We start from the raw sequence: 10,927 nt of genomic DNA, 5'->3' as shown, positions 1-10,927 counted from the left end.
ATTTATCAAAACTGTTGCCAGGGAAAGATAAGCAGTTGCCCATACAACCAATTAAATTGTTGCTTTCATTTTCAAAAGAGGCTTTGAGAAATGAGAGTAGGCATCTGATAGGCTGCAACTGCTACGTCTTCCTTTCATTAGTTTTGTTAAAACACTTGAAAAATTAACCCTTCCATGTACTATAGAACCGCTTCCACCATTACTCATGACAGAAATCCCGTGCAGCCCCATAAATTCTTCCTCCAAGCTTCACTATGGCCGCCGCAAACAGTAAACTACAATTCCCACAATGCAGTTCTCGCACACCGGAAGCACTTCTACTGCAGGACATGGATGCAGTGGCGGTTAATGTGAGTGGCCCTGATAACGAGTAATCGCACGGCCATGGTGGGAGGGGAGGAGACTCGGAAATATCGGCTGCCATGGTAACAGGAGGACGCCGCATGCTGTGTGCCGTGTAGCTGCGGTATTCTGGGCTGAGTGCGTCTTTGTTATGGCTGCCACTCCCGGCAGGCGCCGTGTATGAGGCGGCCCTGTGCTGCAGTATGGTGAGTGAGCCCCGTAATATCCATCCATCATGGTCATGTGACCGCCTGCGATTTACTGCTGACTATTCTGTATTTCAGGCTTCCAAAAATAAGACTGGATTTAAAGGTGAGTAATTGTGTTCCTCTGTTACTCCTACTGTCACTAATGGGATTTGCAATATTTACTATGAATTATGTAAAGGTCTGGTGCAGTAGTTCCCAAAATATGTCTGTCCGGATGTTATAGCTCTCAGCATGAATCTGCCAGGGCATGCTTAGAGTTGTAGTTCTTCATCTGGTCACTGCGTAACTTATTGGTGCGTCCACATAGGACTGATGTTATAACAGATCTGCAGCGGAAATGGACCTGTACTGCGCATCTGTTTTTGTTAAAGAATTTTACTGTGGACTTTACCTCGGTAATAGGTAGCGTGAAATCTGCTGCATTTCTGCTTGAAAATCATTACTGATTATTTTTAGTTGTGGAAATAGCTGGAGTCTTCCTCTGACACAGAGAATAATATGCCCTAGAGAAGAACTGTATGTGCATTTCTTGTCGGCAAGACAATTCAACCTGAAGATGGCCGTTAATTTGGCCCAAGACAGATTTCTAGTGGGCCACAGTGCTTACAGGGTGGTCCGACATGAACATTTATTTTATCCTAAATATCTATTTAATGTCATAATTCAATCTTTTCTAGTATACGTTAATTAAAAAGTCACTATCGTCTCCTCGCTTCACTTTTTGTTTATTTTTTCCTACCTTCTTCCTGTTTGATGACGCTTCGTTTGAGAACCCCCAGTGCATGCTGGGAGCCTCAAATGAGACATCACCAGGAGGCAGAAGCTGCGGTCACTGCAGCAGCGTCTGCACCTACTTGAAACGAAGCATCATCAGTGACATCTGTTTCAGGGGCCGGACTAGCCCCTGTTATACTGAGCACATGTCAGCTGTCAATTCCTACGTTTGATCAGTAGGATCTTGTCAATGTGCAATATTCCTTTTAATTCACAGTGACAGTGCGCTCCTTCGCCAGCTCTGATTAGAAGTGATGAGCTGGCAAGAGAGCGCACTGTCAGTGCATACTGTAAGGCTATGTTCCCACAATGAAATTTGTGAGTTTTCGATGTTCCAGATTTTCTGCACCCATTATGTAAATTAGGTTACTTGTGGTTTTTCATTGCGTTTTTATTGAGTTTTTGACACTGTGGTTTTTGTCTCTTGTTGGTATGTCATGTTTTAAACAAAGCTACATTGTTTTTTATACTTCCTGGTATTTGTCTTTGACAAAACTTTATTGATACAGTCATATGCGGATTACATGCAAATTTGATGTGTTTCAGCCACGTAAACACACTAAAAATGCATTGTGCGTTTACTTGAGGATTTTCCGCATCTAATGCAAGTCTATGGTAAAAATCTGCACAGAAAACTCAGCGTACACCCAAGAGAAATTCGCATGCTGCAGATTTGAAATCTGTATCATTGGTCAGTTTATGCTGAGTAAAAAAGTACAGTGGTCATGAGATTTCTATAAATCCCATCCACTTTGCTGGAAAGCTGTGTTTTTTTATGCAGCAAAAATACGCAGTGTCAAAAACTCACTGAAAACTAATTTTTGGGCACACAGCCTATGGAGAAAAGCTGGTGAGCAGAGACCAGCCTCACCCCCTCAATGACTTCAACCCTTTAAAAGTAGAGTGGGCTACTGGCTCAGTTTTTTCAGCCTCCTGTCCTTTAGTTTTTGTGAGGAGTTAAGTGCATGCATATTCAGCGTTCAGTACTGTCTCCTATGTGATGTATATGCAGAAGCCTCAGTGTCTCCTATGTGATGTATATACAGCATCCTATGTGATGTATGTATAGCAGTCTTGATGTCTCCTATGTGATGTATATACAGTAGTCTTGGTGTCTCCTATGCGACGTATACAGTAGTCTCAGTATCTCCTATGTGATGTATACAAATGCCTCAGTGTAGCATTTTATTCTGCATTTTCTATATTTATTAGTTGTAACAATCTTGGGACCTGCTTATTATGTCGGGACTTTTTTGCTTACTTGTGGTGGCACAGACCTTTTTTGCGCATCAGATTTTGTTAGTGTTTATGTATTTGATGTGCCACCAAATACAACTGTTCTTCCAATGTGGCCCAGGGACGGTAAAAAAGGTTGGGCACCCTGGATGTAGACATTAACACACACACTTTTCTTACTGGGAAATGGGTATATGATGACCACCTTGCTTGCTTCATTCATCGGTTACGTACAGCAATTACCTAGTGAAAGCGCACTTGTCAGCAGGATTGTGCTCAGTAAATCACATACACTGTCAGGTGGGCAACATTACACTGATTAATATGATACCTTGGTTGATGAAATCCGTCCTGTGGTTCCCTGACCTGCCTCCTAATTTACCTAGCCCCGCACTACTAGATGCATTATGTAAAATAGGAGGCAGATCAGTGATCTGTCATAAGAGCATACAGATGAATATGTAAGCAGAGCACCAGATAGAGCGCCCCCCACAGGCTCCCCCGAAGCACAAGCATATCATTATCTCCAAACTGAAAGTAAAGATTACACAAGAACCACAGGATGGATTTAATCAACCAAGGTATCATTCTAATCAGTGTAACAGAGCCCACCTGACAGTGTATGTAGTTTACTGAGCAGAATCCTGCTGACCGGTGCGCGTTAAGCTAAGTGTACAGATGGGGTGGACTGTGCCTCCTGTAGAACGGTTGGAATTGGTGGGATGGAGCTGTTGGCTACATGATGAAAATAATTTGCAGTGACAGTACATCATCAAATGATCCATGTGGAGAAAAAAAACATGAGCAATTTTGGGCTTTGGTGCTTAACCCCTTCACGCACCGTGACATATATATCGATCCTGGGAGTGTGTTGAGGTGTGTGGAGCGGGCTCAGGAATTGAGCTAGCTCCACACATGGCTGGTGCCAGCTATGTTATGTAGCCAGCATCTGCCTCTAAGGCTGTGTCCCCACGAGGAGTATTTAGTGAGTTTTTGATGTTTTCAGAATGTCTACACCTATTAGGTAAATTATGTTAACTGCGTTTTTTTGTCTATTTTTAGTCTATCATATCTTAAATAAAGTTTCATTATTTTTGATATTTCGTGGTATTTAGCTTTGACAAAACTTTATTGATACAGCCATGTGCAGATTACATGCTTTTTTAGTGTGTTTCCTTAGCGGAAATGAACTATATACGCTTAAGAAATTTTTACCTGTGGAATTTCCACATCTAATGCAGTTGGGTAAAATCCGCACATAAAGCTCTACAAATCCGCTAGAGAAATTGGCATGTTGTGAAATTCAAACACGCACCGCAGGTCAGTTTACACAGCGTTAAAGAGAAAAACCAGTGGGCATGAGATTTTTAGACGCTAAGTTTTTTGCGCAGTGAAAATACGCAGCTTTAAAAACTTATTGTGGAAACTTAACCTAACAGCTCCAATCGCTGCTGCTTACCGTAGTTAGCTTTAAAAGTCCACTGTTAGTCATTGACAGTGTTATTTAGTCTGCACCATCTCGGTGACACATCCGTTTAGGCGACTATCAGCCCCTGCTGATGGGCTACCGTAGCAGCTGAAAGCCTGCTCTGTTGTGAAGCCCAGGATGTAGGAGACCGTGATTAACACTATATGCTGCAATATTATATACTACTATACTATGGTATTGCTGTTTATGGTACAAATGGTCAAAGTAGTCCTCAGGATTTAAAAAAAAAAAAAAAAAAAGTAAAAACAATTTTTAATCCCTTAAAAATTCAAATCACACCCCTATCTGACCATGTTAAAAATAAAGTTAAGGTACCAGTTCAGGGTTTTTTTTTTTGTTTGTTTCACCGGATAGGTGTCAGTAAAGTCGTTACGACGACATAGAAATATAGAAAGTTATCACTCTAGGAAGAAGTGAAAAATTGCAAATACAAAAACGAAAATTGAATGTACTGTTTAGAAGGCCTAAATGTGTGATCACATCCTGATTTATTTTCATATTTTTTGTTTTACATTTTTAGTTCTTAATTTGCTGTATTAATATTATCAATCTTACGTTATTTGTCAATTATTTCTATAACCTTTTTAGATTCTATCGATGACGTCCTTGGAGATCTTCTTGGTGATGATGGTGAGTTAGACTGCAGAGAAACATAAGACTAGGGCTCCATGAGAGGACAGTGCTAGTTAGTGGTTACATTTTAGTTAAAGCACCACTCCAGGTTTTTGTTTGTTTTCATGGCAGTGCTGGAGCGTTGCTTCTAATCTCAGTTCTCTGCCCTTAGTCTCTTACTTACCAGCCACCGTCTTCAGCTATTCTCGTCTGCGCTCCTGCAGGTTTCCAGCAGTTTGTGACCTGCCGTATGGTTCCAGTGTTTGCTGGAGCAATCCGAAAGTCACAACTCATTGTAAGTCTATGAGAGCCAGAACGAGGCCAGAACAAGGCTCTTATAGACTTGCATTGAGAGCTTGCGACCGTTACCTCTGACTTCCGGTCAGTCAGAAGTTGAGGTCGCAAGATGGTGACGTCAGACCAGAGCGGCATTGGGAGGAGCTGAAGACGATGGCTGGTAAGTATAAGACATGGTTCAGGGAACTTAGATGTGCTTTCCTTATTATTTATAGCCTGCTTTCTCTGCCCTCCCTGAAACTGTACATGCTTTCTCCTCTTTCAAGGCTGTGGAGATCACTGTGCAACACCCTTTTAGCAACAATATATAAGGCTGGTTTCATACTTCCATGTTTCATAGTCCGAGTACTGACCAAGGTGTACGGACAGACTGTTGGTCTTATCACCCGAGCTATAAAATTTCATAGGCATGTATAAGGCTGTTGTGTCCGGGTCAGGAGGCCCACAACGGTGAGGAAATCACCCTTCTTACACAGAACGTGAAAATCGGACTTGTGAATGCTGCCTAACAAAGAGGCAAGGTCACATTTAGAAAGTAAAAAAACTATTTAAAAATGTGTGCATAGCCTTTAAAAGGGATCATGTCACGTGAAAAATCGCTATTAACCTGCAGACATGGGGTTAACCAGCAGGTTAATAACGTTCTGAACCTGCCCGGCGCCAGCACTTGGACCCACGCTCCCGGGGAGGAAATTAACTTTATTTCTCCAGGCAGCGTATGGGTTTCAGTGATGGGTCTCTGGCACGGGCTCAGTCACCGCTCTGTGTATAGAAAGTGGTGGCTGTAACCGCACCCTTCACTGACTGACAGCCGACTCTGCATTAGGGCCGGCTTTCAGTCACTGTAGAGTGTCCGGTTACAGCTGCCACTCACTATACACAGAGCGGTGACTGAGCTCGTGCCTGATCCACCCACCTCCCCCGTGACTGAAACCCAGATGGTACCGGGAGGAATAAAGCATGGCACTGGCATGGGCACAACTTGCAAGTAGCCTGAATGTTTTATAAAAGGTGCATGTGACAATCAGACATGGTTGTGTGACTTCTCTCTCCATAGGGACACGTAGAGGTCACATGCTAGTGGCATTAATACCACAATTTTAGCGTGGCCTGCAGGCGGCCAAATTAATAGGATGTCAACAGATATCTGCTATTACAATACATTATGATTGAGGGGTTGGACTTTTTAAAAAAAAACCTTTTCAAATGAGCGAGTTAATATTGGGTCCCTAGTTTCTGAATCTCCTCTTATTACCTACATTATTAAGCAGCTGTAAAGAGAGAATTCTTAGGTTTCATGAAAGCCCATTGATTAAAATATCTAATCCCAACTAAAGAATCCAATTCCAATTTTTTCATGATATACATGAGGCTATATGTATTATTAATGACTGGTGAAGCAGTCAAAACTGTATTTATTTGTACCGTTTCAGATCCATCTCCACCGAGGCCACGAAAAGCACCATCTTTGACTATGGCTTCTGCAAACAGAAATCGGTCTAGTGTTTTATCCAGCGCCGCCAAAAAGTGAGTGTACCTACTCTTTAGGAAGAGAAACAATCCGAGTCAGGGTCAAGCAGATAGACTTTTCTTTAACCCATTTGCAACATCCACTACCCATGTACATCGGATGTGCCCACTGCATATTTGGAATGGGACTCTGCTTCATACAGCGTGGGTACCCGCCCTGGTATACAGCTAGCACCCCAGACTAACCGCTGTAATTGGAGCTAGATCTGATTTCAGCAGCCTAGCCTTTTAATTTTCACAGCGACATTTAGGAGGTTAGAAACTGGGGGGTTCAGAAATGCCATATGGACCCCGAAACAGTACCAATAAAAGTTGTAGCTAGAAATTCGGTATCGCCATAACCCTACTGACTCATAGAACAAAGTTGCCAGGTCATTTTTACCAAGGGAAAATCTTTAAGAAGAAACCCGAAAAACAATGGCATAATTAATGTTTTTAATTTCATTCAATTTGGATTTTTCCTCCATTATTTTCAATATGTTAATATGAACTGGAGTAATTTAATACAACATCTCGTCCTGCAGAAGTTATGACACTTGTGACATTAGTAGGAAAAAAAATGTATGCAAAAAAAAAAGAAAAATAGCTGCATTTTCCAAGTGGTTACTATACTTATTAATCATCTGTCACTGTGGGGTGATGTGCGGCTTTGGTGTTGCCCAGAGCCAAAGGTGGCATTACCTGGCAGCAGTGGATCAGTGGTACCTACCTGGATATCCCAGTAGGTGCTTTGGCCACCACACAACACTACACTTAATAGAGCAGGGACCTATAACAGTTGTGCCCATGATGTGGTAGTGGGCTTTGTAAGGCAGCGCTAGACATCATAATGGGGGATACTCGCTTCGCTGCGACAATCAATGCACACGTGCAATGTCTTTCCGTTTTTAAACAATGCTCAGCAGTTTATTACTTCATAAACCTCATATGACCGGGTCCAACTCAGTGGCACGCCGACACACATATATATAATATTCACGAGCCAAGTGACACACCGGCCCACTTGCTCCAGGTACAGCCTTCAGCAAGGTAATAACATAGCAATGTCCATATAACACAGGGTATTTATTACCTTTGCCGGGTTTAGCTGCTGCAGTCCATTTAATCCGCCACCACTGTGGCTTTGCGGCTTCCCAGGTAGGGGTCTCCAGCCGTCGTTCCCTCAAAGGCCACTGACATCCACACAGGATCCAGTCTCGACCTTTCAGGCACCAGGCTTCACTCGGCCTCACTAGGCCTCACACGGTCGGTGTCCCACACACACGGGAACAGGCCTTGCTCCTCTCTCACAGAACACACCTGTCTCCCATCAAGCAGGGTTTATATATGCATCCCGTGCACACACACACACACATACTGACAGGACCTTGCTGATGTCACAGTCATGTGATCAGACAGACATTCTGTGCGCGCAGGACCTGTGCTATGTCACAGTCATGTGACCAGTCACCTGAGGGGGAAGGTACATGGTCATGTAAAACACATCCTGCACCATTACCGTAATGCCAGCAAGTCGCTGCATTACAGCTTATACACTTTGATCAAAATCTTAACTAAGAACCTCAAGTTCATTTTTGGAATTTTTTTGCGAGAGTAGATCAATACATAACATTTGGATGTACAGTCCATGACTTTTTTTTCTCTACAGTTATTGAACACTTAAGCCACGGTCTTGCAAAGGCATCTAAAATGAACTTCTATTGGGTCTGTGTTGTATATTCTTTTACAACTGTTTTTACATAAATCTTATACCCTTTACCTATGTTGCAAATAGGCCGACTCTGCTCCGAATTTGGTGCAGCTGTTGTTACCATGCCCAGCACTGACCACATATCTTCCTATAATTCCTAGGGGCATAGAATGAAGGAAAAAAGAACATGAAATATTGTGGCTGTGATAAAAAAAAGTGCTGTACAATAGGAGATTTTATGCTATTATTCAAATTTAAGCAATTCTGTATTAATCGCCAGTTTTATGAAAAACACCATGGGCATGATGAACACATTGACGCTGACTTTGGAATCGAGTCGGCTTTTTTGGATAATAGATGAAGAGCATAATAAATATTTTTGTGTTTTCCATTAGCTTACTTTTTTTAGCCTATTTATAAGGTAAAAACAATAGTGATACTAAGGTAGTAGGTTACCTTTTAATTTGTCCATACACATGACATACACTTTTTAGTGGAGACAGTTGTATGCTAACAGCTACATTTATTTTATTAGAAAAAGGGGGATAAATGGATATGAGACCCTTTTGATAGTACTTCTCATAGTACTTATTTCCAGGGCAACTTGTCCTTGATAGCAGATGTCTAGAGATAATTGGTAATGGTGTTCCCATTAGGGTTAGGGTATCGTACAGTGCATTATAAGAACACAATAATGTACAGTACAGATCAAAAGTTTGTAACACCTTCTGATTGAAAGATTTTTCTGTATTTTCATGACTATGAAAATTGTACATTCACACTGAAGGCATCAAAACTATGAATTAACACATGTGGAATTATATACTTAACAAAAAAGTGTGAAACAACTGAAAATATGTCTTATATTCTAGGTTCTTCAAAGTAGCCACCTTTTGCTTTGCCCACTCTTGGCATTCTCTTGATGAGCTTCAAGAGGTAGTCACCGGAAATGGTTTTCACTTCACAGGTGTGCCCTGTCAGGTTTTATAAGTGGGATTTCTTGCCTTATAAATGGGGTTAGGACCATCAGTTGTGTTGTGCAGAAGTCTGGTGGATACACAGCTGATAGTCCTACTGAATAGACTGTTAGAATTTGTATTATGGCAAGAAAAAAGCAGCTAAGTAAAGGAAAACGAGTGCCCATCATTACTTTAAGAAATGAAGTTCAGTCAGTGCGAAAAATTGGGAAAACTTTAAAAGTGTCCCCAAGTGCAGTTGCAAAAACCATCAAGCGCTACAAAGAAACTGGCTCACATGAGGACCGCCCTAGGAAAGGAAGACCAAGAGTCACCTCTTCTTCTGAGGATAAGTTTATCCGAGTCACCAGCCTAAGAAATTGCAGGTTAACAGCAGCTCAGATTAGAGACCAGGTGAATGCCACACAGAGTTCTAGCAGCAGACACATCTCTTCAACAACTGTTAAGAGGAGACTGTGCAGCAGGCCTTCATGGTAAAATAGCTGTTAGGAAACCACTGCTAAGGACAGGCAACAAGCAGAAGAAACTTGTTTGGGCTAAAGATCACAAGGAATGGACATTAGACCAGTGGAAATCTGTGCTTTGGTCTGATGAGTCCAAATTTGAGATCTTTGGTTCCAACCACCGTGTCTTTGTGCGAAGCAGAAAAGGTGAACGGATGGACTCTACATGTCTGGTTCCCTCCGTGAAGCATGGAGGAGGAGGTGTGATGGTGTGGGGGTGCTTTGCTGGTGACACTGTTGGGGATTTATTCAAAATTGAAGGCATACTGAACCAGCATGGCTACCACAGCATCTTGCAGCGGCATGCTATTCCATCCGGTTTGTGTTTAGTTGGACCATAATTTATTTTTCAACAGGACAATGACCCCAAACACACCTCCAGGCTGTGTAAGGGCTATTTGACCAAGAATGAGAGTGATGGGGTGCTATGCCAGATGACCTGGCCTCCACAGTCACCAGACCTGAACCCAATCAAGATGGTTTGGGGTGAGCTGGACTGCAGAGTGAAGGCAAAAGGGCCAACAAGTGCTAAGCATCTCTGGGAACTCCTTCAAGATTGTTGGAAGACCATTTCCGGTGACTACCTCTTGAAGCTCATCAAGAGAATGCCAAGAGTGTGCAAAGCAGTCATCAAAGCAAAAGGTGGCTACTTTGAAGAACCTAGAATATAAGACATATTTTCAGTTGTTTCACACTTTTTTGTTAAGTATATAATTCCACATGTGTTAATTCATAGTTTTGATGCCTTCAGTGTGAATGTACAATTTTCATAGTCATGAAAATACAGAAAAATCTTTAAATGAGGTGTGTCCAAACTTTTGGTCTGTACTGTATAAAATATCTGATCACTTCTGAATACTTTTTTATGTTCTTTGAATCAGGTCACTGTTTGATGATGATGACTTCTACAATCAACTTGCCAAAGAAGCAGCAGAGGTAATGCTTGTTTCTGAACTAGGTAAAGAAATGGATTCAGCCTAATCCTACCTCCTTATTGCCAAAAGTAGATGCAGCTTTTACTTCACCTTTGCTTTTAAGTGGGTTTTGCACTTTTCCAATTTCATAAAACCCCTTTGCCCTGGAGCAATTTGTATAATAATATAACAAACAAACTGGTTTTCTCACCCTCCCAGGATCCAGTGGGCTGCTTCTCTCCACATGTTTGTTATTATCTGCAGTGTTGACTTCACTTTGACAGTGCTGCAATCAATCGATGAGCTCAACGTCTGTGGATGCTTAGAACCCCTGAGCTCACTGATTGGCTGCAG

At 42.0% G+C, this 10,927-nt stretch overlaps 1 protein-coding gene across 4 annotated transcripts in view; it reads left to right on the top strand.

Annotated features, from left to right (window-relative positions):
* The first annotated feature begins 294 nt into the window (after positions 1–294).
* The window catches only part of FBF1 (Fas binding factor 1), a 70,883-nt gene continuing 60,250 nt past the window's right edge, over positions 295–10,927 (top strand). For all 4 annotated transcript variants that reach the window (XM_073683918.1, XM_073683917.1, XM_073683916.1 and 1 more), the window contains exons 1-5: positions 295–548; positions 627–654; positions 4,639–4,680; positions 6,393–6,486; positions 10,541–10,595. In XM_073683918.1, coding sequence (XP_073540019.1) covers positions 546–548; positions 627–654; positions 4,639–4,680; positions 6,393–6,486; positions 10,541–10,595 — 222 coding nt within the window. In that variant the 5' untranslated portion in view covers positions 295–545. The remainder of the gene's footprint in view (positions 549–626; positions 655–4,638; positions 4,681–6,392; positions 6,487–10,540; positions 10,596–10,927) is intronic.

This window comes from Phyllobates terribilis, unplaced genomic scaffold (assembly GCF_046119375.1).
Source record: "Phyllobates terribilis strain yellow unplaced genomic scaffold, ASM4611937v1 Scaffold_5__5_contigs__length_657084704, whole genome shotgun sequence".
NCBI lineage: Eukaryota > Metazoa > Chordata > Amphibia > Anura > Dendrobatidae > Phyllobates > Phyllobates terribilis.
Note: the sequence above shows the minus strand (reverse complement) of the source record. Positions and strands in the feature narration are given on the sequence as shown.